Raw genomic sequence first — 27,128 nt, 5'->3', positions numbered from 1 at the left:
TGCTACGGGGTGCGAGCGAGAGGCGCACAGAGAGCAGGCGGGCAGAGAGCGGCGATGAGAAGGTCAACCGCAGCGAGAGGACGAGGAGAAGGAGACGGCGGCGGTGGCTTTTCCCCCACACGCAGTCTGAGTCTAGGCGCGCATCCGGAGCGAGTTGCAGTCTAGCGCAGCGCACTCGTAGCAGCTGCACCTCGCTGCACTCTCCCGCACTAGCTACACCCCCTCTCCCCCTCCTCACTCCGTCACCACCTGCAGCTGTCCCCGCGTCCCGCAACGCTGGACGACCTCCGCGCCCTCGTCGACGCGGGCGAGCACCGCGCCGCCTTCGCGCTCGCCCGCGCCCTCGACCCGCCCCCGCCGCGCGCCCTCGTCGCCTTTGTCGCCCAGCTCCACTTTGCCCACGCCGACCCACACTCGCTCGCGCCCGCCGACCTCGACGCCCTCTTTGCCGCCTTCCCGCCCTCGGAGCACCTCTGGAACGCCGCCGCCGCCGTCCGCGCGGCGACCGCCGCGCACTCGGTCCCGCTCGCCAACAAGGCCGTCGAGTGGGGGCTCCGCGCAGCAGACCGCTGGGTCGCTTCCCTCGCCGACCTGGCACACGCCGTCGAGAGCGAGGACTGGACCCGGGCCGACGAGCTCGTGCGCGACGACGACGCAGACGAGCGCAAGGCCGTCCTCGCGCGCAGGGCACTCCTCGAGCTCCAGGACCGCATTCTCAGCTGGGAGGCACTCTACGGCGACGGACAGGGTGCAGGAGACGACGGTCCAAGCAGAAAGGGGGACGGAGGGGACGAGGCAGGAACGGACAAGCAGGAAGACGAAGGTGAAGACGGGTGGGGAGACCTCGACCTTCCGTCAGAAGACGGCGCACTGCAGGAGCGTCCACCGCGACGAGGCGACGGGCTCAAGAGCCCGCGCATCGACGCGGCCGCCGCCGACACCGCCGCGCGCCCTTCGCTCTCGACCTTCCTCACGACGCCCCTCGCGCACACGGCCCTCTCGCTCGCCGCGTCCGCCGCGCTCCCCGAGCTCACCCTCCTGTGCACGCTGCACCCCGCCGCGCTCTGGCCCGAGCGCGTCGCCCTCCTCGACGTCATCCCCGACTACGTCGACCCGGCAGAGTACGTCGACCTCCTCCCCGCCGTCGACAGCGCGACGGGCGCGACCGAGCGTGACTGGGACGACCTCCAGCCGTGGCGCCCTGTGCTGGACTGGTCCGAGCAGCTTCCCTCGCTCCCCGCCGCGCCGCTAGCAGCAGAGGGTCCTTCCGCGCACCGCTCCGCCGCCGACCTCCGCGCGTGGTACCTCGCGCGCGTAGAGCGCCTCGCCGACGTCGGGCTCGTCGCGAACGCACTCGCGCTCGTGCAGCACGCCGCGAGCAAGGGCGTCCTCGGCCTCGACTCGCTCGGCGAGGAGCTCTCGCTCCTGTCGAAACTCGTCTACGATCGCCCCGCCGGCGCGGCGGAACCAGCGCCGCCGCTCACGCTCGAGTACTGGCGCGCGCTGTCGCCCAAGGACGTCGTGCGCGCCTACGCGGCGACGAGCGCGCCCGACGAACTCGCGCACTCGATCCGCGCGCTCGTCCTCCCGTACCTCGGCGTGCTCGAGTCGCGCCTCGAGCGCGCGGGGACGCCCGACGCGGACCTCGCGACCCGCATGCTGCACGAGTACCTGCTCGAGCTGCCGCTCGACGAGTCGGGCGGGGCGGGGCGTTGGACGGGGCTCGAGCGCCTCCTCGCCGTGTTCGAAGCGAGCAAACCGACGCTCCCCGCTGGGCAGCGCATCGTCAAGAGCGACACGGACCTCGCGCGCCTCGCTCTCGCCGCGCTGTATGGGTGCGGCAAGGCGGGCGCCCACGCCGACGCGGCCGTGACGATGGGCAAGATCTTCGAGTGCCTCCCGGCGTTCGACACGAGCGCGCCCGACCCGCCCGGCGCACAGGACGCCGACCTCTTTGCGCTCGCGTCTGCGCCCGCGTCGACAACGCGCGCCTCGGCCTCGTCGATCAGCACGCTCCTCCCGCCCGCGCCGCCGCCTTCTTCCCTCTTCTCGGCCCTGTCGCGCGCCTCGCCGCGCGCGCTCTCGGCGCACCTCGACGCGCTCGACCTGCACCTCTCGCAGCTCGAGTCGTTCCTGCGCTACTCGTCCGCGCCGCCCTCCGGCCTCGCGTGGTTCCTCGCCGCGTACCGCTCGACGCCCCTCCAGCGCCAGTGGGCGACGCGCGTCGCGCGCACGGCGGCGAGTGCGGGCGGCGGGCGCGAGGGCGACGAGGGCGCGTTCGAGAGCGAGGACGAGTGGGTCGGGCTCATGGACTTTCTCGCAGAGGCGACCGGCGTCGCGGGCGAGGCGGCGGAGGGCGACGGGAGCGAGGAGGAGAGGGCGGAGAAGACGGGGCTGGGGAGGGCGTTCTGGAGGCTGGGCAAGGACGAGGCGATGCGCATCTTCTTCGGCGGGCTGCTCGGCGCCGGACGTGCGTCGTCGCTCTCCTCCGTCGCTCTCCCGCCGCTCAGACTGACTTGGATCGTTCGCTCCAGGCTTCTCGCTCGCGCGCTCGCTGTTCGAGCCTTCGTCGATGCAGGCGCCGCTCGAACCGCACGTTGTCGAGGAACTCGTCATTGCCGCCTCGCGCGACTTTTACGACAACTCGGAGTCGGGGAATCTGCACAGCGGCGAGATGAAGCTTGCGTTCGAATGGTGCGTGCTCGTGTGCCTTCTGCCGCGCCCTCTTTGCAAAGACTGACTCGCCGCGTCTAGCTTGTCGGCTGCACCGCAGCAGACGCCCGCGATCCGCCGCGAGCGCGACTTCATCGAGGCGACCTCGCGCCTGTGCTCCTTCCGCCTTGACTCTCGCCCGGGCATCCCGCTCACGCCGATCGAGCTGCGGCACGCGCCCGACCGCCTCGTCTACGTCTCGCGTCTCCTCTCGACCAACGATACGGCGTTCCAGCACCCCGAGATGGTGCTCGAGCTCGTGCGCAAGCTCGGCTACCCCGCCGGCGGCGCGGCCGAGGTGCGCACGCTCGCCATGCTGAGCGACGCGGCGCGCAACGCCGGCGCGTGGGAGCAAAGCGCCGAGCTGTGCGACCGTGCCGTGCGGGCGGTCGACGCCCTGCGGAGGGGCGTCGCGCGCGGCAAGGCGACGCAAGACGAGGCGGACCGCGCGGCCGACGACGCGTGGAAGGCGTGCTTTGCGCTCGGCAAGCACCCCGGGTGGAGCGACCCGCACAAGCGCCTCGAGGCGATCGGGCAGGCGCTCACGCTGTGTCCGCCCGAGCGCATCCAGGACCTCCTCCCCGTGTGGACGCAGCTCGAGCGCGAGGCGGCGCAGGACGCAGCGCGCAAGGCCCGCGAGGGGAGCGCCGGGCCCGCACAGGCCGGCATGGGCCCGCTCTCGGGCGATGCGGCGCGCGCGGCGGCGTCGGCGGCGGCCGAGGCAGCCGCAGCGGGCGCGGCCAAGGTCGGCAACTTTCTCGCTGCCGCCGCGGCCAAGTCGGCGGGCGCGACGCCGCGCAACCTCACGCCGTCGCCGCTCCCGCTCGGCTCGCACAAAGGGTCAGACGCCTCGGCGGACTCTCCGGCTTCCGGCATGCCCCGAACGCCGCAGTCGCCGACGCACAATCTCGCGCACGAGACGGCTGCGGCGGCTTCGCACACGCTGCGGCGTGCGGCGGCCTTTTTCGGCGGCGGCGGGCCGCAGGGCTCGATGCGCCCGGCTTCAGCCTCGCCTTCGCGCTCGAACAGGCCTGCGACTACAACGTCACCTCCTGCCGTCAACGGGACTGTCGGCTCGCCCGGCAGACCTCGCGCGACTGCCTCGTCGCCCGCCCCGCCGCCCCGCTCGCCTTCTCCGCCTTCGAGGTTCGCAGCCGCGCTTTCCGGGCTCAGCGACGACCGCCCTTCGTCCTCGCTCAGCACGCACAGCAGCAACAGCAATGCGCCTCCCCAACAAGGAGGAGGAGGCGGGTTCGGCAGCGGGTTTGGGTTCGGCGCGGGCTTGTCGAACCGCTTTACGCAGGGCGTCGGGTGGCTCATCGGCGCGGACGAGATGCTCGAGCAGGAGCGGGCGTTTGAGGAGGAGCAGCGGAGGAGGCGGGAGCAGGCGGCGTCGGTGCGCGAGGTGGACAAGGGGCCTGAACAGACGGCGGCGCGGAAGGAGGACGAGATGGAGCCGGCGGCCGAGCCAGCCAAGGATGACGACGAGGATGACTGGGCTTCGTGGGATGCAGACTAGACTCGCTGCAACCAGCTCGCGTGCACCAACTTGTACTCGTCTGCCCCTCTCCCTCGAGAGCGAGAGCACCGCCCCCTTTGTCTTTCAACTCATAGCTCTCTCAAGCTGGCGCCGTACGCTGCTTCGTACCGCCCTCCCACTGATGTACAGCGCCACGCTGGACCCGTCTCGCTGCTGCTCGAGCTCGGGGTCGAACACGAGGTCGAGGAGTCGATGGAGGTCGAGTATGTGGACCCCGCCGACGTCCTTGCGGCGGTGAGGAGCTTGCGGGACGACGGTGGCGGGATTGCAGAGATGCAGCTCGACCTGCCTTGGGAGCTCGAAGGCGGCGGAGTGATCTCGGGACGAGCCATCGTCGTAGTCGGTGAGTGCACAATTCTCGTACTCGTCGTGGCAGAGGCGGAGGCTGAATGGTACTCGTGCAGACACGAACATTCTCATCTCGCACCTCGCCCTCATCCGCGAAGCCGTCGACCTCGCCGCTTCCCTCGCTTCGCCTCCTCTCCTCCTCATTCCCCACATCGTCGTAGCCGAACTCGACGGTCTCAAATCGAGTTCTCGCTCGACAGACTACACCTCGGCAGCTTCAGATGGCTCGCAGCGAGATTTTGGCTCCGCGCGGGCGAGAGCCAGCATATCGACTCTCGCACGAGCCGCGACAAGCTGGCTCCTCGACGCCGTCGCGCCCCGAAATGGCACGCCCGCTATCGTGCGCGGGCAGCGCAAGAGCGAGACCCTGCTCGATACGGACGGCCGCGGCTTGCCAACTGGCGAGAACAACGACACGTTTGTGCTCGATGCCGCACTCTACCACCGACGGGAGCAGCCTAGCTCGCGGATCGTTCTCCTCTCCGACGACCGTAACTTGCGATTGAGGGCGACGATCGAGCAGCTCGATGCCTGCGGAGTCGAGGCCGGAGTTGATCCGGCGGGGCTTCTTGCGGTTCTCGCGGGCCAGCGATCACCCTTCGCGGCACCAGGCTCGCCATCTTCGCCTACACAGTCGCGCCATGCTTCGCCGCTGAAGACGCCGCGGCGGCGAACCTCTGTGTGTTCCCCGCCTACCCTGCCTCTCGCCCTTCCTCGTGCCCCTGCTGCGACTCTCGCCCATCCACCGCGACGCGCTGCAACGCCGTTGATGGAGCTCGACCCGCCTACTCCGCCACCCATGCACGTCTATCTATCCCCGCCTGTCCTCCTCCCTGCCCAGACCCCCGACGACATCTTTCGTAACATCTCGCTTCTCCTCGCCCACTTTGTCGCCCTCCCCCTCTTTCGACACATTTTCCAGCATCTCCAGGAGACGCGGCGCGCAGACCAGCACGTCTGGCAGCCTGAAGTAGGCGACTGGCGCGAGTGGGGACCCGTTGAATGTGTCAAGGCCGCCAAACGGTGGTGGGACGACGGCGCCGTGCGTGCGCTATGCCGTAGCGGGCTCGAAGAGGCCAGCCGCTTGCTTCCGTCAGAGGCGTGCTCGCATCCCGCGTCGCCTCCTGCGAGGTCGCCGCCCACTCGCTCGTCATCTCTGCCGAACGGCTCGTCAATATCCCGCTGGGCCACGCCCGCCCGCTCGGCGCCTCAACCTCGCTCTCCCCCCATACCGCCACCTCCGCTTCGGCATAGCCCTCCCTCGGCAGCGCATCGCAGCATCAACGCCCAACTCTCCGAGCTTTACACTTCCCTCCCGGTCCTCTCCAGTTCGCTCTCGTCTGCGATACCGGGCTCGCTCGCGACCTGGTCCGCGCCGCGGTGGGAGGTTCTCCTCGAGACAGCGGCGCTGCTTCTCGTCGGCGTGCTCGGTGGCGCGCTTCGGGAGGATGTGCGAGGAGAGGTGAGGCGGATCGTCCACGAGTGGACCGGCGAATTGAGGAAGTTTGGGGTCCACGTAGACGTGCGGATATAGTCGCACATGCAATCGCATATGCTCTATCGCGCACATACAGTCAAGTGAGGCGCGGTGATCCAATTCGAGCCATTCGTCCGAGAAACCAAGTCCACCAACGGAAAGACACGACCTGAAGACTCTACATCCCCTCATGGAGAGTACCGTCCTTCTGCCACAGGACCAAGCCAATGACAATGAGGATGATGAACACAATGAGGGAGAGGGCGCCGACGATCCGCTTCCACACCGCGGGCGTCTTTGGCGGTCCTTCAAGTGGCTCGCCATAATTGCCGATCTCGCGTTCCTCCTCGTTCGCGTGACTGCTGCGCCCACTGCTCGCCAGTGGGGCGTATGCGCGAGTCGATGGGGCTGATTGCAGCGGTCGAAAGCTTGGGTAGGCCGGAGGGCGAACGGTCGGGGCCGGAAGGACGTAGGCCAGGGGCTGCGGAGGAGCTGAATGCGTTTAGAACCGCTCAAAGTGACGCACACAGCAAAGCGGGGGACACACGTTTAGCCAGCTCGACGGAGCGGGCGTCGTCGCCGGATGAAGACCGTTCAGGAAGGCCATGTCGCCGCACAGCCGTACACTGTGAAGGACCCTCTCAGGATTTGCGTAGAACAGGGAAAGCACTGACGGTTCAGAGGACGCACTCGTTCCGCAAGCGAGAAAATGGGTGCTCGACTGCCCAGCGCCAGCCGAACGTCCCGGCCTGCGTGGTCCTCAGTGGTGAGCAAAGGAGCACTAAAGCGACGGGAGCTTGACACACCCGAAGTTGCTCGACGACACCTGCAGTGCCCTCCCGCTCGGCAGTGAGGAGCGACGCCATCAATTCCGCGTCTGCTTGTCCAGGCGGCGCCAGCGCCCGGATGACCTTGAGCAAGCGCACCCTGGCTTCCTGCTTACCCTGCTCCTCGGCCTGAGCGCCTGTTTCAATTTCGCGTAGTACCGCGCGTAGCTCGTCCGCACAGATGCCGAGGGTGTCCTTCAGCGAGTGGGTCTCGCGCGCCGTGATGAGGAAGCGACCAGGCCCAGGGCGCAAGAAGCCGACCTTGTCGTTGAACAAACGCAGCTCGAGGGGAAGACGGAGGAGGAGCTCAGAAGTCCCGCTGGTCTGGACGGCGAGGTCGGCGAGGATGGACTGCGCAACGAGCGAGGTATCCTCGGGCGGGAAGGCGAGAGCCTGACTCTTGAGCGCACCCACGCGTGCGATGCCGTTACGGAGGGTCGTGAACTCGTCCCGCAAGCGGACGAGCTGAATTCGAGGTGGTCAGGATATAAGCTCTGCTGGTCCATCAAGGGCAAGGCAAGAGCTTACTTCGTAAGCGAAGCCGTCAACTTCGAGCGGCACTTGCTCGCCCTTCTTCTTCTGGTCGCCGCGCATGAGCGGGCTCTTCGACGACTCATTGGCATCCTCCTGCAACAGGTACTCGGGCAGGGAGTCCACGGCGTCGTACGGGTCGCGGTAGCTCGACGTGAAGCTCGGTGGCGCAGTCATCGCAGCGGCGGCAAAGGACAAGCAGTGTCAAGAGAAGCAGCAGACAGCAGACTGACGGACGAACACTCGGCGCAATGCGCGGATCTTCCGCGCACAGGAGACAGCGCGAACCAAGCGGACGGCGCAAGGACGGCGACATAAGCGAAAAGCGGGCGCCAGTCGACGCACGCCCGAGTGACTTTGTCGAGCAACATACGAGTACAGAGCACGGAGCCTCAGATGCAATTGCCGTGAGTTGTTTGCTGCCGTACCTACCCGGCGTTCCGAGTGTGCAGGCGCGCACTTGGTACCGAGGGAGCGCCGCCCACCGATCCAGTCTTCGCAGTCTCGTGCACCCGCGTGGCGACCGGGCAGCGCAGCAGCTGTGGTGAGTGAGGGTGGAGGGCGGGCGAACGCCGCGAAGCGCGGGAGGAGGCCCGCCGGCTTCGAGGCCGTGTCCGGCGCGGGGTCGCCGAGAAAGCGCAGGCTCGGACACACCTGCGTCGTCACAGCCCGCCTTCCCTCCTTCCACCACCATCCTGCACGCACACCATGACTGTCCCGTCCACCATCAAGACCTGGATCATCGCCGAGAAGCCTGGCGAGACGCTCACCGACAAGGCCCGTCTGCTCTCTCTCTCACCCCGCTCCTCCTGCTCGCGCTCACCCCGCTCGTCACCTACAGACGTTCCGTCTCGAGGAGAAGCCGCTGAGAGAGGCTAACGACGGCGAGATCGTCGTCAAGATCGAGTACTTCTCGAATGACCCGGCCCAGCGGTGCGCAGCCACCATCTTCCCCTCCCCGGCGCGATGCTAACGCCTTCAACCCGGCAGCACCTGGATCGGCAAGGACGTCGTGCCCGACCGTGCGTACGGCCCGTGCCCGAACGAGGGCGACTCGATGCCGAGTCTCGTCCTCGGCCGCGTCGTGCAGACCAAGTCGTCGCAGTGGAAGGAGTGCGTTTCCCTTCCCTACCCGTCCCCTCTTTCTCCACTGACTGAGGTTCTCTACTCCACAGAGGCGACCTTGTGACTGCTTTCGCTAGCTGGTCAGAATACGTCGTGCTCCACGAGAAGGCGGTGATGGCGGCACGGCAGATTGAGGGGTGCTCGCCCTCCGTCGCCCTGTCTGCGCTGGGCATGACCACTATGACGGCCTACACTGGCCTCCACGAAGTCGGGCACATCAAGCCGGAGCACACGGTCGTCATTTCTGGTGCGGCCGGCGCGACGGGCGGCGCTGCCGTCCAGATTGCGAAGAACATCGTCGGGTGCAAGCGCGTGATCGGTATTGCGGGCGGTGCCGAGAAGTGCCGCTGGGTCGAGTCGCTCGGTGCCGACGTGTGCGTCGACTACAAGTCGTCGTCTTTCGAGGAGGACCTCATCAAGGCGACCGAAGGCTACGTCGATGTCTACTTCGACAACGTCTCGGGCCGCATCCTCGACCTTGTCCTCGCTCGCATGAAGCGCTTCTCGCGCATCATTGCGTGTGGTGCTATCTCGGGTTATAACGGCTCGCGCGAGATGCGCATGAACAACCTTTTCGAGATCATTTCGATGCGCATCACGATGCAGGGCTTCATCGTCAGCGACTTTGCCGACAAGTGGCCCGGCGCCGTCGACGCGGTCAAGAAGGCTATCGAGGAGAAGCGCTTCACCACCGAGGGCACCGAGACGAAGGTGGCGGCGTCGTTCGAGGACGTCCCGAAGGTTTGGGAGCGCTTGTTCTCGGTGCGTACTCTGTCTGACACTTTGGCTAGCTTGCTCGGCTGACCACCTACTTGTTCTCCAGGGCGGCAACCAGGGAAAGCTCGTCACGGACGTTTCGGCCTAGTTATGCCCGCCATTCGCATCTACCTAAAAGAAGTCATTGCAGAATCTTGTCCCTCGCACCGGTCTCGCGAACTCGACAGATTCTGTTCGCAAGCTGGAGATCTGTCACTTGTCTGCCACTGCTGAGCGAGCCGGAAAAGCCGTAGGCGACGTGCCGCCTGGGAGCGTTGACCTGAACAGCGGTCGCGACGCGCGAAAGGGTTTCGCACGGCCTCTCCTTGCTGCCTTCCTCTCGACGTCCTTGCTGCGCCTTTCCTGTCGCAACGCCCCCCCAAGCCCCCAAGGGGGGCTTTGTTTCACATACACCCTAACCATCTAGGGCTAACCCTAACCTCTAACTAACCCTAACCGCCTAAGAAGCGCCAGGAAAGGCTGGAAGAACGTCGAGGAGGAAGGCAGCTTCAGGAGAGGCGCGTGTCGAAAGCCCTTTCGCTAGTCAGGCACCGCTGTTCAGGTCACTGCTCCTGCCGCCTGCAAGCGCGGGAACGAGGCCGACACGTGGCTCGGACTTCTTTTCATCTCCGAGCTTGCGAAAGGAGGCCGACTGGCCGAGTGACCTCACGCTTCTCTCTCTTGCCTCTCCATCCGCCTGTCCACTGCAAGAGCACGCTTGAACAAGCTTCGCCACCCGCTAACTCACGCTCGCGAACACCGCTTCTCTTCGCCTCCCGCTCAAGCACCCATCGCTCTACATCCCTCCCAAAGCTTCGAACGCCCACCATGGTTGCCAACGAGTCCGTCATCTTCAACGAGATCCCCAAGGGGTACCCCGAGCCCGGCAAGACGCTCAAGAAGGTCGAGGGCGAGATCGACCTCGACGCTCCGCTCGACAACGGCGCCGTCCTCCTAAAGACCAAGGTCCTCTCGCTCGACCCCTACCTTCGCGGTCGCATGCGCCCTGCGGAGATCCAGTCTTACGTGCCTGCGTTTGAGCTTGGCGTGCGTCCTCCTTTCTGCGAATCTTCTTTATTTCCCACGCTCGAATGTTGACGCTCTCTGGGTTGTCAGGCCCCCATCGTCAACTTCGGCGTCGGCGAGGTCCTCAAGTCGGAGAACGCCAAGTTCAAGAAGGGCGACCACGTCTACGGCCAGCTCCAGTTCTCGAAGTACCAGGTCGTCTCGAAGGACGCGGCCGAGTCGCTCGTCGTCCTCGAGAACAAGGAGAAGCTCCCGTGGACCGTCTGGGTCGGTGCTGCCGGCATGCCCGGTCAGACGGCGCAGTACGGTCTGCGCAAGATCGCGCAGATCAAGAAGGGCGATGTCGTCGCCGTGAGCGGCGCGATGGGCCCCGTCGGGCAGGTCACGATCGCGCTCGCACACAAGGTCGGCGCCAAGGTCATCGCGTCGGCTGGCAGTGAGGAGAAGGTCAAGTTCCTCAAGGAGCAGTACGGTGTCGAGCGCGCGTTCAACTGTGCGTCCTTTTCCTTGCGTCTCACGAGGGGATCGTCTTGACGTTTCGGCTGCGTTCAGACAAGACGGAGAAGGCCTCGGACGTCTACGCCGAGTGGAACAAGGAGCACGGGCCCTTCTCAATTTACGTTGACAACGTCGGCGGCGAGCAGCTCGAGGCGGCGCTTGATCACATTGGCAGGGGAGGCCGAATCGTTGCGATTGGAGGAATCTCGACCTACAATGGCCAGTAAGTTCTGACTGTTTGATTGGTTTCTGGCGTTTGCCGATCGCTCATCCGGCTCTGCCGCAGGCCCTATGGCATCAAGAACCTCTTCCACGTCGTTGCCAAGGAGCTGAAGTTTGAGGTGCGTTTAAAGGAGGGTCACTCGTTGCGAGGACAGTCTCGCTCACACTCTCCGCAGGGCTTCATCATCCTCAACCACACGACTCCCGATTTCCTGAAGGAGTTCTACTCCGAGGTCCCGCCTGCCATCGCCGACGGTTCCATTCCGATCAAGGAGCACGTCTTCAAGGGCCTCGACAACGTGCGTGACGGATCTCATGAACAATTCTGTCCTCGATCCGTTGGACTGACGTCGAGCCGTCACATTCCGCAGGGCGAGTCCTTCACGACGCTCTTCGACCAGGAGAACTCGAACTTTGGCAAGGTGCGTTTGTCTCTACCTCCACCTCAGAATTCTGCGCTCACTCCTCACCCGTTCAGGCCGTCATCTCGCTCGAGTGAAACATTCAGCAGACAACGCCGCACTGCTTCGCTTTTGCACATTAGAACGACATGTACCAAGCCCTCGAAGGCAATGCAACCTCATACGCAGATCCTCTCGCTTGCGTGTCCGAGAGTCGACCAGAGGTTGCATGTGGAGGGAAAGAAGCTACAAGTAAACGCTGAGGTGGCGTCACGCAGGCGCGTTGACCTCGATGACGAGATCCTCGATTCGGCTGAGGACCTGCTTCGTGAGCCAGCGCACTCCACGATAGACCGTCCGTATGCTACGCAGGATGCCGATCACGATGAGCTGCGATACGGGCGAGGTCAGATCAAGCGATTCAGCGGACGAAGCCAGCACGCACGAAGATCACGACGGCTTGCGACATGGACGCAGCGCGGTCTGCCGCTCGTCGACGCCCTCCTGCGGGGCGCAAGGCGCGGAATAGCGTACGACCAAGTGGCGAGACGAACGTGGCGGCTGCAGTTGGGCGGCTTAGCAAGAGCGCCGACAAGGAAGGGAGTATTCGAAACAAAAATGCACCGATGTAGGTGTAGAACACGGACACGATGCCCAGCAGCGCCGAGCCCTTGGTCGCATGCATGATGGCGCGAACCACGAAAGACGGTTTGGGCGGTGCCTGGCCAGTCTTCTGCCGCGCGCGTTCTGCCGCGGCGGTGTTGACGCGGCGATAGCTTGTCGAGGACTCTCCGTCGTCTGCGCGGTCATGCACGGCCTTATGCAGGGTGTAGTCGCGCCCGGCCGCCCACCGCGACTCTTCGAGCTGGTGCTCGACGAAGTGCACAGCTTCGCGAATGCCTTCACCGACCAGAATATGATCGCTCACGAATAGGTCTGCGATGGCACTTCAGAGTCAGCTTGAGCGGGCACGGTCTGCAGAAGGATATGAGGTGCACCGTCGAAGATAGAGCCCGACAGTGCGGACTGGCGCGATTCGACAGCAGCGATCAAGCCGTTGGCGAGGAAGCCGGAAAGATAGACGAGTGTGCAGAAGAGCCAAGTCGTGAGGAGCGTCACAGTGACTGGAGCGGCGAGCGTGAGTGACCAAGGCGGGAGAAGCGAAAACGGAACGAAGCTGCGTACTCGGGTTCGTGACAGCCTTGGCAAGACTGCTCCGGCGGAACTGGTACTTGTAGCGGCATTGTCCGCACTCGTAGAAGGCAAGAGGGTTGGCGGCCGCTTTCCGCCAGCGCTCGAGGCACAGGGAGTGGACGTAGCGGGACTGCGCGCTTTAAGGTCAGTTGCGCTCGCTCAGTCATCCCTGAAAGAGGCACGCACCGTTCCGCGACACAAGCAGGGTGAGAAGAGCTTGCCCAGCTCCTCATCCTCCCCGTCAAAGCAGATGCGGCACAGCCTGTCGTCCTGCGGAACCCTCGGCTCGTCCTGGGCACCCTCGCCAGCATCCTTCCTCGCCTCCTCATTGACCGGCTCGGCGATTCGCTCAGGCAGAGGGCGTAGGAGCTGCTGCACATAGTCGTCGTCGCCTTCGCTCGATGCAATCGACATTCGGCGGGTGTGCCCAGAATCAGGTGCATCGTCCGCTGCCCCTGACACTTCCGGCGCTCGAGGTTCTGCCGTGCTGGCTAGTGGAGACTGCGACTCGAGCTTGGCAGCCATCGCGCGCCGCGCCTCGGCGAGCTGAGCCTGCCACGACGACACCTCGGCAGTCGGTTCGACCGGGGTGCGCTCGTCCTCGGCAGAGGTGCTAGCAAAAGCGCGACGGCGCAGTGCAGCAGCCTCGTCAAATTCTGGAGCGGGCGCGTTCGGTTCAGCCATGTCGACGCGACGCGAGCGAGGCGAAGGTTGTGGCCTCTCGGCAACTACGCGCGAAGGTGGGGGAGGCGTGCGCAACAAAGTCGCACACGGCGGCTGCACAAGGGGGGATTGGCATTACGAACGCTGGTAGACACACTGTGTACACACGACTATGCAGAGAAAGATCAAGGGAAAAAGGACAGTCTAGTCGAGTGCCGCGGCCTCACAGGAGGCTCACTCGAGCGTTGTGCTGCGAAATGACCCGCTCGAGGTGCCGGAAGAGCCACAGCCGTGCACTCTGGTCTGCGATGGCGAGGAAGGGACCCGGGTGCCCGTCGCGCAAGACGAGGGCTGCGAGGCGAAGCGATCGTCAATATCCAGACGGAGCGAAGCAGGAGGAGCAGGCCGACGCACTGATGCCGCTCGCCTCGAGCGAGATGGTCGCCAGATCGCTGATGGGCACGTCCCAGCCGACCTTGAGCTTGTTGATCTTGACCAGCAGGATCCGCGTCATGGTGAGAATGACGACGAGCGTGTCTTCGGACGACGGCAGGTCGAGATGCGCGACGTAGGTCTCGTTGAAGTAGCGCCCGTTCTCGACGTTCTTGAGCCAGTTCTGACCGAGTGCTTCGCGCTCCGAGTAAGGCTGGACAGAGAGTGGACGGTCAGTCTAGAAGGTGGAGGCGAGAGGGAAAGCTTGGCGCTGAGCCTACTCGGATAACACCGTCGCTCGCGGTGAAGCGGGGCAGGCGGACGCGATCGATACCGCTCTGGTCGAACACGGTCGTCGTATTGCGAATGCCCTCGGTCACGTTGTTCGCGAGGTCGAAGATGCCCACGACGGGCTTGGTGACCGCGCTGCAGCAAAACGCGCCAGTCAGCTTCGTGGAAAGCGTGACTGTAGAGCGAGTCAGCAGCCTTACCCAACGAGACCCATGCCGACGCCCTTGAAGAAGCCTGCCGCGCCGCCCGACTCGGCGCCTTCGAGCGGCTTGGTCTGTCCGCAGATGATTCGTCAGCTCAAGCATTCGCCCGTCAGCGAGAATCAACCCACCGCAAGACCCTCGAAACCGCTCGCAACGCTCGTAACGAACGAAGTGGCGCCGGCCGTGACGCCGTACAGGGCGTGCTTGGGCTTGTTGCGGAACTGTCGCATGCGACGCTGGCTCTGGTACTGCTTGTCGAGCGTGGCCGCCGAGAGACCTGGGCGAGATGATCGGCTAAGTCATACAGCGCGTAGCGAATGAAGAAAGAGAGTGACACACCCTTGCCGATGCTGCCGGAGATCTTGGCGAGCGAATCGCTGACACCAAAGACGGTCTTCTTGGCGAAGCTGCCTGCGCCGCGGGCGATACCGATACCGAGATCCTTGTTGCCGTTCATCATGACGCTGTCGTAAGGCTGGATGAAGAGCTCGGCTACGCCGGACGAGACGTTGGTGAAGAGGCCGACCGGGTTGCTGCAGATCGCAAAGTCAGCGTGCGTGCTGAAACATCGCTGTGTGAGACGCACCCGATGACGTCTGCGCTACCGAGGACGCGGTAGAGCTGGCCGAAGAACTCGTCGCCGTACTGCACCATCAGGCGCTCCTGCAGGACCGGAAGCGAAAGACGGGCGTTTTCGATGATGAGGGCGTTGAGGCGGACAGGCGCATCATTGACGTTCCCGAGCGCCATTGTGAGCGCATTAATGAAGAAGAACAGCGGGTTGTGCGACGTGAGCCTGTGCAAAAAGACAGGTCAGTGCCACTCAGCGAGGCTCTCGTGGAGAGGCAACGAACTTCTGCTCGACGTTGACGCGGTCGGTACGCATGAAGGAAAGGTCGAGCTGGATCGGGTGGAGATGCAGGACCTCGAAGTACAGGTCGCCGCCCTTCGACGTGGCCGTGGGTTCGGGAATCTCGTGCGGATCCTCCGTCAATTTCCTGCAGGAAGACGCGTGAGCACCTCGTACTTCTGCACGATAAATGTAAGAAACAGCTTACGAAGGAGGCTCCTCAATGCCGGTTGCGCCGGAGAATTTGGCAAAGTCGAGCACGGCGAAGAGGAAGTCTTCGTCGACCTCGACCGTCATCTCCTGCAGCAGGATCGACGCATACTTGAAGTACGTGACGCCATGTGCTGCGAAGCGAGGCGGGTGAGCTCGCCGATCAACGAGAAGGAGGAGGCTGGAGCTCACCCTCGTCCTTGAGAATGATGGCCGAGGCTTGCAAGCTCGGATGCACGTCGAGCTCCTTGCCGTCCTTCGGGATGACGGAAGGGTAGAGAAGGATCGGGTATAAGCCGCCGAAGAGCTGATTGTCGATCTGGATCCACTTGATGCCGAGGTCGTACGCGACATTCGTCGTCGAGTCTGAGTACTTCGCCGTCACGCCCCGGAACGAAGCGTAGACGAGCTCTTGCATGCGACGACTGACAATCGAGATGCCGATGCCCTCGAGACTGAGGCCGAACGAGAAGGTGGTCACCACCTCGACGTCGACCGCCTCGAACCCGCCGTCGCGACTGCTTGCAATCGAAGACGCCGTCTCGGTATTGCGCCGCTGCAGCTTGAAAACGCTGTCCTCCTCGACGTAGTTCGAGAACGAGATGGCCTGAGTCGAGCCTTCGGCGCGCACGTCAATCGAGAGAACGGCGGTGTGGCCCTCGTGCTGCGCGAACACATGTCAGCGACAGCGAATTCACTCGGACAGGCTAGAACTACGTACCTTGAAGCGGAACGGCACGAGTGCACCAATCTCGAGCGGGTTGACGAGCCGCTCGCGACCGCCGACCGAAATGCGGAGCTGGCGCTGGTCGTCGGCGGGGAAATCCCACGCATACGGCTTCTTCGAATTGGGAGCAAGGTGATAGTGGCGTCGTGGCTCGCGCTTAGCATTCGGCGGCAGGCCCTCCGGTTCCTGTGAATGCACGCCGTCAGAGCTGGCGCGTTGAGTGAAGACGGAGACGAATGCACCGCCTGCCAGAACTCGATGGGGTAGTCGCTGTCGTTGCGCAGGAGGAACGGCCACTGCCCCTTCTCCGGATCGAGCCGGATGAAGATGCACGGGCCTTCGAGCACCGCGTCGACCCGGACGAGTCGTTCGTTGTCGCCGCTGACAGGAACACGGACGTAGTTCTGCCCGATGTCCTGGAGCTTGAATGGCGCAGACCACAGCCGGCTGCCTGGGAATGACAGCACGAGTTGCGGCGCCTGGCCCGAGCGCAGGAAACCGACTTGATGCCGCTTCTCCGCGCCGACGACAACCTCGTTGGTCGAGCCGAGTTCGCGCAATCGCAAGTCGCTGTCGAAATTGTTCTTGACGATGAAACGAGGACAAAGCGTGATCACCTTCGTGATTTTGTACTACGCGCAAGGGAACTTCGTCAGTCGCGATTCCACGAGCGGAGGAGAACCCGGACGTACGTCGCCCAGACCCTCCTGCACCTTCAGGCCAACGCGGACTTCCTCGTTGCCGGCGGTCGAAGGGAGCGTCACCTCGCTCGTGAGGCCGATCGTTTCGAAGCTGAGCGGTGCAGACCAGTTCGAGTTGCCGATGCGCAGGAGCGCGCGGTTGCGGCGATCGTCCGTCGGGTACGAGAACATGCAAGGATCGCTGGGCTTGCGCTTTGCAGACTCGGAGGCGAACTCGTCGAGGCCAGCGACGCTTTTCGCTGTGCCAAAGAACGTCTTGGTCTTCAGCGCGAAGGGCTGGCCCGTCTTGTTGAGGAGGATGTATGGCGAATAGATCTGGACACGGAAGGCGCCACCCGATTCGGCGTGCTTCTGGTAGTGGATGCGGAGGTTGAGCTTGCGGTCTTCCTTGTCCGTCAGCACGAGGTCGTTCTCGACGGGAAGATCCTCCGGGTTGTCCGTGTTGATGATGGCGAACTCGCTGCGGCCGAGACCTGCGGAAGAGCACGAGTTGAGCGAGGCTCGGTGCAGGGGACGAGATTGCGAGACTCACTGGTCTCCTGCACCTCGACGCTGAGAAGGAGGAGGTGCGACAGCTCGGCGATGTGGATCGGACTGACGCCGCCGGCTCGCAAGAATGACGTCCAGTTGTGCTCGAGATTTTTGTCGAAGACACGGTAGCGAATGTCGTGCGGGAGCAGATTCTGCACTTCGACCGGCGCGCGCAGTCGAAGCGTGAGGCGCGGGTAGATGCGTGTGAGCGGGTCGGCCTTGTCGTGTACGGCGTACGTCTGGAAGCGGAATGCCGCGTCCTTCTGTGCCTTGCAGACGACGGCGCGGGACGGCCGCTTGATCAGATCCTGCCAATGGAGGCTGTCGTTCGACCAGGCGTAGCCGAAGCCAGGATCCGGTCGCAGCTTGATCCGGTCGTGGTAGGCGGCAAGGATAGGCACCGAGCACTGCCCTCCGGGCGGAATCTTGAAGATTTGCGACGCCTTCTTGCCGTGCTCGTCGACGATGACCATCTCAGCGTTAACAAGCGACTTGTTTTCGACGAGGAACGGCGACCGGAACGTGACAATCTTGACGTTGTTGACGAGCTTGACGTCGCACATGAGGCGGTGCGTGACCTTCTCGATTTTGGGTCGCAAAGCGTGTACGTGTTCGCCCTCGCGATCGACGTAGACGTGCTTGAGGCGGTCCCACCCCATGCCGTCGAAGAGGACCGTGAGCGAATTGTGAGAGCTTGCCGATACGTTCTCGCGCGCCGTCCTCCAATCGTCGAAGCGCCAGGGCACGTCTGCGCCGTCGTCGAGGCGCTGGCCTTGTGCGCCCGAATCGGCGCCCTCGCTCCAGAGGGAGAGCGGGTAACCCGTGCGGTTCTTGATCAAGAAGGGAGCGTTTGAGCCACGCGCCTTCTTGAACACCTGCTCGCCCTCGCGGTCCATGATCGACAACGTCGTCATGGCAAGCTCGATGAATGTCGACGTGATGTTGAGCTCGAGGCGTTTCCTCGACGAAACGTTGACTGAGAGGAGCCCAGTCGTCGTCGACTTGGCGACCTGTGAAACGAAGAACAGGTGAGACCAAGCTTGGAACAGGCGAGCGCGCGACTTACGTTTACGCCGAACTCCCAAGGATCCATGAGTGGCTCCCAGTGCGAGACCTTGAGGTTGAAGTAGTTGATGAACGGCTTGATCATGACGCTTGCGTCGAGCTGCAGCTTTGGAAGTCAGCGCGCGTCCGCGGAGCTTAAGGGAACGCACGCACGTCCGTCGACCAGTCCTTTGCCTTGGCGGTGAACTTGCCGGCCTTCAGGTCAAGGACTGGCAGGTCGTGCATGTCGCCGATGATGATGAGTTGCAGACCGTCGACGGTTGCACGCAGCTGGGCACAGCAGCGAGCGGGTCAGCAAGTCATTTCCGACCATGAGAAGGATCCGCGCACCGTCTCCTTCGTGACAATGACCTGAGCCTGCACGAGCGCCTCCTTCGACGGCTTGGTCGCGGCTGACTGCGACTTGCGACGCGTCGCAACATCGCTCTTGCTGCGTGCGCGCACCTTGCCATTCGACTCGATCTCGAGAGCCGCAGGCTCTTCCGCGGGCGGCGGCGGCGGGTTCGAGCGGTTGGAGAGCTCGATCGCGCGGTTGATGATGGAGTTGATGAGGAGGATGTCGCGGAAAGAGACTCGAAGGATGAGGGGCTGCACGCCGACGTCGATGTTGGTGACCTGCCGGCCGCCATCGCTGCGGCTGTCCATCGAGAGCATGATGTCGACGTCGTCAAGAACGCGGATGTTTTCCTTCGGACGATCCATGCGGCACAGAAACATGCCCATCTTGGCGACCGTGAGGGCGAGCGTGCCCTGCTGCGACATCTGCACCTGGCTGAGCGAAAGGACGACGGCCTCCGAGTCGGCCTTGGCGGGGTCTTCGAGGAGAATGATCGTGGGCGAGACGACGTTGACGCGGTAGGCGAAGGTCGAGTTGGTCCGCGGGGCGGGGTCGACCTTCTGCTCGTCGGCCTCCTTGAGCGGCTCGACCTTCTCCTCCGCGGCGGCGTCGAGCTCGGCCTGAGTCTTTTGAAAGGCGCTCATGAAGTAGTCGAGCAGCGCAAAGACGGGGTCGAGCGAGAAGATAATCTTTGGCGAGTCGATCGTCACGTTGGCGATGGCGCTCTTGTCGACCCCGCCTGACTGCGTGTAGTGGATCATGAACTGGTGGCCCGAGTGCTTCGTTGCCGGGATGATCTCGCGGAACTTGGTCAGGCGGGCCGGGCGCGTGTCGTTGACGGTGAACGAGCGGATCGCGACTTCGGCCTCCATCGAGCCATTCGAGAGCATCTTGTACTTGACGCCCGTGTCGTTGAGCGAAAAGCGGGCGAGACTCGCCTCCTCGAGACTCTCGACCGACGATGCCGCTTCGGTGAAGAGCTCGAGGTTGACCGCGCTGAGGGCGAACGACAGCTCGAGGGTCGACTTGAGCCGGACTTGCTCGCCATCAGCCGTCTTGACGACCTTGGGCAGCTCGGGCATGAGGTCGACAACCTGCTGCTCGGCACCGCTGGGCTCGCCGGGCGAAGCGGTTGCAGCCCCGATCTCCTTGCGCGGAGGAGTGGGCGCGGGCGTGGCCTCAAGCATAGCGGACGCCTCTTCGCCAAGGTCCTCGTCGCCGAAAGCGAAGGCCGACGGGATAGTGCGCGAGAGGTGGATGAGAAGGCCGTACTGCGCCTGCGTGAGCTTCATCTTGACGTCCGACATCTTGGCCGAGATGACCGTGTCGGGTGCGTCGACCTCCTTGCTCGGATCGGTGCTCTGGGTGAGCACGACGTCGACATCGATGCGGACGCCGTCGAGAACGGGCAGCTTGTGTGCCTCGCCGTCGCGGTAAAGCGTCGACTCGAGACCGACTTCGTGCAGCCCGAAGCTGACCTTGGTGACGAGACGGTCCTTGAACGGCTCGAACGCGTTCTTGAGGCTGATCTCGCCCAGGTTGGCGACGACGATGTCGTCCGTCTTGCCCTCCTCCTCGTGCGGGAATACGAGAATCGGCGTCTTGACGACGATGTCGTAGTGCATCTTCGGGATCATCGTCTGCATCTCGGTCGCGCGCTGCGCCGCGGCTTGAGTCGCGGCGTCGTAGACGGCCTTCATCCGGCCAAACTGCGTGAAGAAGACGAGGATGCGGTGCACCGGCTCGGAGCGGAACGTGAAGCGGAGCGATCCGCTGCGGAGATGCACGCTCGTGTCGTAGCCCGGATACGTCGTCTTGTCCTGCGGGTCGTATGTCTCGTAGCGGAAGTCGGCCAGCTCGTCGCCCTGGATGGTGAGCATCTCCTGCGGGGCGCTCGAGCTGAAGTCGTCGTGCAGCGACAGGTTGCCGAGGCGGGCGGCAACGCGGATTGTCGGCGCGCGCAGGAGGACCGAGACGTCGGCAGCCGAGAGGGAGAGCGTCGCGAGACGGACGCCGTCCTCGTTGAGGATGAGGTTGATGCTCGTGAGCTTGACCTTGACCCGCAGCTTGTCGGTGCTAATCTCGGCCTCGGCGTCGGTTGCTGCGCCCGCCTCGATCGCAGGCTGCTGGGGAGCAGCGGCGTCGTCCGGCTGCGTAAACGTCGTCATGACCCAGTCGAAGAGGAGCAGGATGCTACTGCGCGTGACGACGACGTTGAGCGTCGACATCTCGACGTCAACCGACTTGTCGAAGCCTTCGTGCACGGTCTGGAACTCGGGCGAAGCCTTCTGCACGCCCTGGTAGCGGATGCGGACGAGGTCCTGTTCGTGCCCGCCCTCGAGCTTCTCGCTCGTGACGAGGTGCCGGAAGTCGGACTGCTGCGCGGCCGTCATCTTGTCTTCGAGGTAGAGCGAGCGGAGGAGGACGTCGACGCTCATGTCGAACGGGCGGAGCTCGAAGCCAAGCTGGAAGCCCTCGAGGACGGCATTGACGAGAAGGCGGTCGGGCTTGTTTGGATCGACATTGGACCGGAAGATGGACGCCTGAACGCGGTCCACGGCGAAAGTGAACTCGAAAGTCTTTTGGTGAACATTCTGCTTCTACATTCGTCGACCAGTGTCAGCAGGACGCTCGCTGTACCGGAAAGAAAGGGACGCACGCCATCCACGATGTCGGGCGTGTCGTAAAACTCCTCCTCTGTGCCGCCCTCCTTCTCGTCCTCCGAGTCGGATCCGCCCTCGGTGTCCGTGTCGCCGCCGACCTGCAAGTCATCGTCCTCCTCGTCACTGACGACCTTGTTGCGCGACTGTGCAAACGACGTATGCCGCGGCATCGGCTGCGCAGGCGGGCGCGTCGTCGAGCTGTTGGCCGGGTCGTCGAACTTGGGCAATGCAACGTCGATCATGCGCATGAGGCTCTTGTACTTGCGGTCGGAGAAGTTGAGCTGGAGCGTCGGGAGCGAACCCGACACCTTGAAGCGCGTGAGGTTGGGCGCCTGGGCGAGGATGCAGTTCTGCGCGAGGAACTTGAGCGACGTGCGCTCGAGGATGTGCAGCTCGCCGGCATCGCTCGCGGCGTGATCGCCCTTGACGTCGAGCGCATCGAGGCAAACTTGGAGCGACGGACCCATGAGAAGCTGATGACACAAAAGTCAGAACCAGCGGAGGCGCGGAGAAGGAGGAAAGAGTGTACCTGCGCGTCCTCGAGCTTGACGTAGAACTTGTCATACATGAGGCTCTCGAGACGCTTGTAGTCCTCCTCCTGGTACTCCTCGCGCTCCTTGGCCTTGACCGCATCGAGCGCCGACTGGTCGGCCAGCTCGCTCTCGACCGATATGTGACCGGCGTCGAGGACGATGTGCTGGCAATCGCGGGTCGTCATGCTCTCGGGGACGATGATGATGGGCTGGAGGTTCGGGTTGTCAGCCAGCGCTGGAGGAAAAGCGAACGCTGTCGTCATGCACGCACCGCATTGAGGTCGAGATGGACGTCGACCGTCTTGTGCGACTGCAGCGCATACTCGAGCCCGGCACGTGTCTCCTTGCGAATGCCCTCCAGCGTCTCGCTCGCGACATCGATCAGCGCGCCGACCGACTCGAGTTGGCTCTCGGGAGGCTTAAAGAAGGCGACGATGGCCTCGACGTAGCCTCGGTGGTAGACGATTTCGGTGTGGCGGAGGCGGACGGCGAGCGCGTTGTCGGCGCGCTTGTCGAGCGGACTGTGCTCGAATTTGAGCGAGAAGAACGGGTTGTCCTGCATCGCCCACTGCCCGACCGCGTCCGTGTCGCCCTCGTCGGCTTCGTCGCCATCGTCATCGTCCGACTCGTCGTCGTACTGCCCCGTGTCGTCGTCGGCTTCGCGCTCTTCTGGCGGCGGTCGCTTCGGACGGATGCGCTTCTGCGTCTGCGCGAGCTCGTCGGCGGCCTCCGTGCCCGGCTTGATCTCTTTGACGCGCACAATCTGCTCGTGCAGCGTATTGGGGCACGTGCCATCCGTGACGCGCAAGCCGCCAAGCGCGAGCGTCGCCTCAAAGTTCTCGGGCCGCTGCCCGACGTCGAGGCGGAGGTCGTCAAAGTTGAGCGCGATGAGGTCTTTGGCGACGCCGTGCGGGTCGGTGCGCAGCGCAAACGAACCCGTCTCGAGTTTGGCCTTGATGCGCAGGAGGAGCGTGTCGTCGGGGTAGTCGACGGCGCTGGTGACGGCGTCCTTCTCGTCCCAATCAATCGCCTTGTACAGCTCCTTACGCTGCTCTTCGTTGAGGCCCGTTGACGGATCGTCCGACTCGGGCTGGTCTGCCGCGGCGCCGCCGCCCCATCCAACCCATGACCCGAGCCAGCTCGTCGCCTTCGCGGCCGTCGTGGTGGGCTTGGCCTTAGCTGCGACAGGATGTTCGATACGCTCCTTTCGCATCTCGGACCGGGCGATCGAGCGGTAGAAGCGGATGTCCTTGTAGCCGAGCTTTTTCTCAAGGTCGACGAGCTCTTGCGATTCCTGTGGGCATTCGATCAGTCAGTGAGTATAGCTCGTCAGGCAAGGCAAGATGGGCGAACGCACCTCGACGCTGATCGTGCCGAGCGACTTCTTCTTGAACAGCGCGACGTAGGCCTTGCGGTCGTCGCGGCGCTCGGCAAAGTAGGCCCACGACCACTGTCGATGCTTTTCGTGCACCTCGGAGCGGATAGCGTTGATGGCAAACTTCCACAGCGCGCGGTTGCGGTTCTGGTCGATCTCGCGCTGCGGCGGGCGGAACCCGCGGTACTCGCGCTGGCGGATGTAGAAGTGGAACAGGTCGACCATGCTCAGCGCGTCGCGGTACTGGTCGGCGTCGAGGACGAAGCCGAGTTCCTGGAAGAGGAGCTCGGCGTCCGTCTTGGGCGTGTGCGCGTCGACCTTCTTGTTCATGACGAGGCGGCCCTGGCCCGAGACGGGCTTGAGGACGAACTGGTGCGACGGCGTGTGCCCCTCGCGCGCGATCAGATCCGTGAACTTGGTGATTGCTTCGGACAGGTCGTGGCCTGCGAGCGAGGTCGAGTCGGTGTCGAAGTAGACGGCGAGCGAGTCGAGCGTAGCAAGCTTGTGGATGCCGCCGCGCGGGTTGGTGATGAAGGTGGGCTGCCAGTTGCCATCGGTCGAGACGGCAGAGAAGCGGGCGAGGGTGATACCGACAGAGAAGGGGTGACCGGGAACGGAGAGCTTGTCCTCGTATCGAACGTGAATGTTACGAACCTGCGAGGGACGGCGTCAGTTCTGTCACTCCGTGCCTGCTGCGATGCGCCTACCTCGATCTGGAGGTTGTCGACAATCTTGTTGACCAAGCTCGTCGTGAAGCTCTGGTTCTTCTGCTCCTCCTCGGCACTCAGTCCCGGCGCTGGCTGAGTCGAGAGTAGCTCTGCATTCTCGAGCTTCTCGAGCTTGGCAGCCTGCGCTCGCGCAGCGTCCTCTTCGGGAGTAGCCTTCGAGGTGTCGGTCGGGACTGCGAGGAGGTAGACGTTGTCGACGAGGACGCGGACGGGCTTGCCGCCGAGATTGGACCTGCATGTCGAGGCCGGGTCAGCGGCAGCGCTCTGTACCGAGCGGAAGGAGCCGAAGCGGACCAGGGGATGCTGAGGGTGAGGTCTCCCAGGTAGCCCTCGACGACGTCGACGGGGAGGCGGAACTTGTCGAGGGCCTCCTTCTTCAGGCGGAGGTTGCGCAGCTTGACATCGCCCGACCAGATCCCGACGTTCAGCTGGTTGGTGTTGAGGTTGTCGACCTGCAGGCGTGCTCGGTTCGTCAACGGTTGTCTGGCTGGGAGGGGATCGAGGTGGGGGGAGAGACGCGTACGTAGGCGGCGAGGAAGCGGTTGAGGACGCCAGCCACGACCGACTCGAGCATCCTGTGCTACGGTCTCGTGCCCACACGGGCAGTCTAGCGACGGACGAGCGCAGTTGGAGCGTCGACGAGAGAGAGATCGAGGACGACAGGCGAAGCGTGCGCAGCGCGACCGCGGTGGTTGAGGTGCTTGCAGTGCTAGCAGTACAGTGCCCAGCCGTGGCTGCACGCTCACCTCGTCGCTGGGCTGCGCAGAGTGCGGATGCGGGCACTGCCTGCTTGCTCGCCTCCTCCTCGCCGTCATCGCCTGCGCGTGTCTCGGGCGAGGGCACGCGTCCGGCAGATCCGGCAGTCGTGCCATGACGCGTCTGAAGCAGTCGTACACCTGCAAAAGGCACTGTCTGGTACTCTCGCTTGTTCTCAGCACGGCCTCCGCTCCGGCTTCCTCTGCCGCCGTGCCGCGAGATCCGCCCGGAGTCGCTTCCTCTCGCTGGTCCCCTGCTCTGCGCACCTCCGGCCTGTACTCAGCTACACTCGCACCTGCCCGCGCACTCACGCTTGACCCGCCTGCTTGCCTCGTCGCTCTTGCCGCGCCGACTCGCTTCGTCTCCCCACCTCTGCCCTCGCTCGCGTCCATCTCTCGCACACGCCCCCGCTCCAGCCATGGCCAGCGTCGCAGTCGTCACTCCCAAGAAGGAGCTCAACCCGCTCCTTGCAGGTGCGGCCGTCTCGCCCGTCCGTCTCTGCCGGTACAGCCAACTCACCTCTTCGTCTCGGCGGTGGCCTCCGCGTGCGGCTCCCGGGCGAGCAGCGTACCTCCAGTCGCTCGCGACGCGTCCCATGCTCACAAAGTCACTCACCTCGGGCTCGCTCTCGTCCGTCTCTTCGCCCTCAGACTTGCCGCCGGCTTATCGGCGCTCCCGGCTGACCTTCCGCGGGTCCTTGTCTAACGCAGCGTCCTCTCCGAGATCATCGCCGGTCACGTTGCGGGCTCGCCTCCCCCGCCTCTGTCCGCAAAGGAGCGCACGGGTTTCTTGCCGCTTGATGTGCTCAAGCAGAACCATAAGGCGCTCAAGCTGGGCCTCTACGGTGCGTCCCCTTTCCGCACCACCCGCGGCTCCTGCCTGACGCGCTTCGCGTGCGCGCGACGACAGGTTTCTTCGTCTCTGCGCCGCTCGGCCACTCGCTTCTCGCCATCCTCCAGCGCGTCTTTGCGGGCAAGACGTCGGCGCGGGCAAAGCTCCTCCAGATCGTCTGCTCCAACCTCTTCATCTCGCCCGTCCAGCAGAGCGTCTACAGTGCGGCTCCCTCTTCGTTCGTTACTTTGTGGGGAGGAAAAAGACTGAGTCGACGGCTGCGCGCAGTTGCGGCGATGGCCATTATCAACGGCGCGACCACGCCGCAGGCCATTATCAACGCCTGGAAGATGAGCATCTGGCGCGTCATGAAGGTGCGTCTTCAAGCTTGTCTGTTGCTACCGACGGCCACGGCTGACGACGGGTTGTCTGCTCGCAGCTGTCGTGGGTTGTCTCGACCATCACGATGGCCATCGCGCAGAAGTTCATGCCGCCCGAGACCTGGGGTGCATTTAAGCGTCTTTCTTGCTGCATTGATCTAGCCGACTAACGCGTGTCTTTTGTGCAGTGCCGTTCTTCACCGTGAGTGCCGGACGGCGATAATTGACCTTGACAGGCGCTGCAAGCGGGTCGCTGACACTTTCTACTCGCCTTCTCCTTCAGGTTGTCGGCCAGTCTGTCGGCTGCGTCATCAACATCCAGGTGCGCGCTTTGCGTAACATCTGTCTGGGTATTCTTGCGACTGACAGTGCTTCCGCCCTTTCCTCCGCTTTCTCCGCCTTTCCTTCCATCCGACCGTCCTTTCCTCTGTTTGACGCGCCCCCCCGCAGGTCAAGAAGCGTGCTCTCGCCGCGCGCGCAAAGTCGCAGGCAGCCAAGGACGCGGCCGAGGCGCTCGAGAAGAAGGCGCAGGACGAGCTCGCCGCGCGCAACGCCGGCGCCGCCACGGACGAGAAGCAGCAGCAGTGAGCGCGAGCGTGCGTGCGCGCGTACGAGTGCGGATTTGTAGGGACTCGCACGGGGCGATGTGGTCTTGATGCGGTGCGCGAGTCTACCTAGGTACTTCGGGGATCGACCGCATTTTCGCGGCTAGCGTCCGAGGGGACAGTCGTGGTCGGGGTTCTCTGCGCTCCTTCTTCTGGCGAATGTAGTGATCTGTACCGTTTTTCTCTGATGTGCCCTCTTGCGGTCGGGCAAAGAGAGAGCGCCTCGCCGAGTCTTGAGTGCCAGTGCTGCTCGTGGACGCAATGTACGGTTCCTGCGGGGCAGGTGCCATATCGACTGGATCGACGTCGCAGGGCCCCCACCATGCTTGGAGAAATAAACATTTTCGGAAGGGGACCCTCGGGAGGCCGGGAGAGAAAGGGAGCAAGCGAGAGGAGAGACGGCCGGCGAGAGGGGAAGCAGTGCAAAGGTTGGTGTGCAACTGAGCTGCTGCAGGCGGACTGCACGTGCCCGGCTGCTGCGGGCGGGGACGAGGTCGAGGCGGTGCTGACTGTCTCGCTGGCTCGATCCGAACGAGAGGCGGATCCGCACCCTCGCGGCTCTCGCGTCCTGCGCGCTCTCGCTTTCCACC

General features: G+C 64.1%; 7 protein-coding genes across 7 annotated transcripts; 4 read left to right on the top strand and 3 right to left on the bottom strand.

Annotated features, from left to right (window-relative positions):
* Nucleotides 1–54: 54 nt before the first annotated feature.
* On the top strand, nt 55–6,134 carry SWT1 (mRNA-processing endoribonuclease; the record flags this gene model as incomplete). The annotated part of the gene is made up of 6 exons (XM_076652469.1): nt 55–159; nt 256–2,470; nt 2,535–2,694; nt 2,755–4,215; nt 4,327–4,595; nt 4,657–6,134. 6 exons carry the CDS (start codon nt 55–57, stop codon nt 6,132–6,134), a joined length of 5,688 nt encoding a protein of 1,895 aa, XP_076501978.1.
* Nucleotides 6,135–6,255: 121 nt separating this feature from the next.
* JCM10292_001857 (uncharacterized protein) lies at nt 6,256–7,612 on the bottom strand (the record flags this gene model as incomplete). Its single annotated transcript, XM_076652468.1, has 5 exons — nt 6,256–6,558; nt 6,625–6,703; nt 6,768–6,826; nt 6,884–7,369; nt 7,433–7,612. 5 exons carry the CDS (start codon nt 7,610–7,612, stop codon nt 6,256–6,258), a joined length of 1,107 nt encoding a protein of 368 aa, XP_076501977.1.
* A 531-nt stretch (nt 7,613–8,143) lies between these two features.
* JCM10292_001856 (MDR family NADP-dependent oxidoreductase) lies at nt 8,144–9,425 on the top strand (the record flags this gene model as incomplete). Its single annotated transcript, XM_076652467.1, has 5 exons — nt 8,144–8,149; nt 8,277–8,368; nt 8,426–8,548; nt 8,611–9,322; nt 9,384–9,425. The coding sequence occupies 5 exons, from the start codon at nt 8,144–8,146 to the stop codon at nt 9,423–9,425; spliced, it is 975 nt and encodes a 324-aa protein (XP_076501976.1).
* Nucleotides 9,426–10,144: 719 nt separating this feature from the next.
* On the top strand, nt 10,145–11,561 carry JCM10292_001855 (MDR family NADP-dependent oxidoreductase; the record flags this gene model as incomplete). The annotated part of the gene is made up of 7 exons (XM_076652466.1): nt 10,145–10,363; nt 10,433–10,835; nt 10,895–11,063; nt 11,127–11,181; nt 11,239–11,361; nt 11,434–11,484; nt 11,541–11,561. The coding sequence occupies 7 exons, from the start codon at nt 10,145–10,147 to the stop codon at nt 11,559–11,561; spliced, it is 1,041 nt and encodes a 346-aa protein (XP_076501975.1).
* A 172-nt stretch (nt 11,562–11,733) lies between these two features.
* On the bottom strand, nt 11,734–13,341 carry SSM4 (E3 ubiquitin-protein ligase SSM4; the record flags this gene model as incomplete). Its single annotated transcript, XM_076652465.1, has 6 exons — nt 11,734–11,853; nt 11,909–12,024; nt 12,088–12,399; nt 12,462–12,587; nt 12,649–12,787; nt 12,844–13,341. 6 exons carry the CDS (start codon nt 13,339–13,341, stop codon nt 11,734–11,736), a joined length of 1,311 nt encoding a protein of 436 aa, XP_076501974.1.
* A 202-nt stretch (nt 13,342–13,543) lies between these two features.
* On the bottom strand, nt 13,544–24,540 carry VPS13 (membrane morphogenesis protein VPS13; the record flags this gene model as incomplete). The annotated part of the gene is made up of 24 exons (XM_076652464.1): nt 13,544–13,671; nt 13,735–13,966; nt 14,034–14,178; nt 14,244–14,317; nt 14,375–14,523; nt 14,586–14,779; nt 14,833–15,042; nt 15,101–15,244; nt 15,305–15,440; nt 15,499–15,970; nt 16,028–16,219; nt 16,276–16,665; nt 16,726–17,207; nt 17,267–18,275; nt 18,332–18,430; nt 18,484–18,600; nt 18,661–21,267; nt 21,327–21,803; nt 21,860–22,072; nt 22,135–23,157; nt 23,221–23,892; nt 23,946–24,198; nt 24,261–24,418; nt 24,490–24,540. 24 exons carry the CDS (start codon nt 24,538–24,540, stop codon nt 13,544–13,546), a joined length of 9,627 nt encoding a protein of 3,208 aa, XP_076501973.1.
* A 600-nt stretch (nt 24,541–25,140) lies between these two features.
* JCM10292_001852 (Mpv17/PMP22 family protein) lies at nt 25,141–26,521 on the top strand (the record flags this gene model as incomplete). Its single annotated transcript, XM_076652463.1, has 9 exons — nt 25,141–25,195; nt 25,289–25,352; nt 25,433–25,566; nt 25,632–25,775; nt 25,842–25,927; nt 25,993–26,059; nt 26,122–26,135; nt 26,217–26,255; nt 26,384–26,521. The coding sequence occupies 9 exons, from the start codon at nt 25,141–25,143 to the stop codon at nt 26,519–26,521; spliced, it is 741 nt and encodes a 246-aa protein (XP_076501972.1).
* Nucleotides 26,522–27,128: the final 607 nt, after the last annotated feature.

Source organism: Rhodotorula paludigena (genome assembly GCF_050403205.1).
Source record: "Rhodotorula paludigena JCM10292 DNA, Rt_paludigena_JCM10292v1_ctg77, whole genome shotgun sequence".
Lineage (NCBI taxonomy): Eukaryota > Fungi > Basidiomycota > Microbotryomycetes > Sporidiobolales > Sporidiobolaceae > Rhodotorula > Rhodotorula paludigena.
Note: the sequence above shows the minus strand (reverse complement) of the source record. Positions and strands in the feature narration are given on the sequence as shown.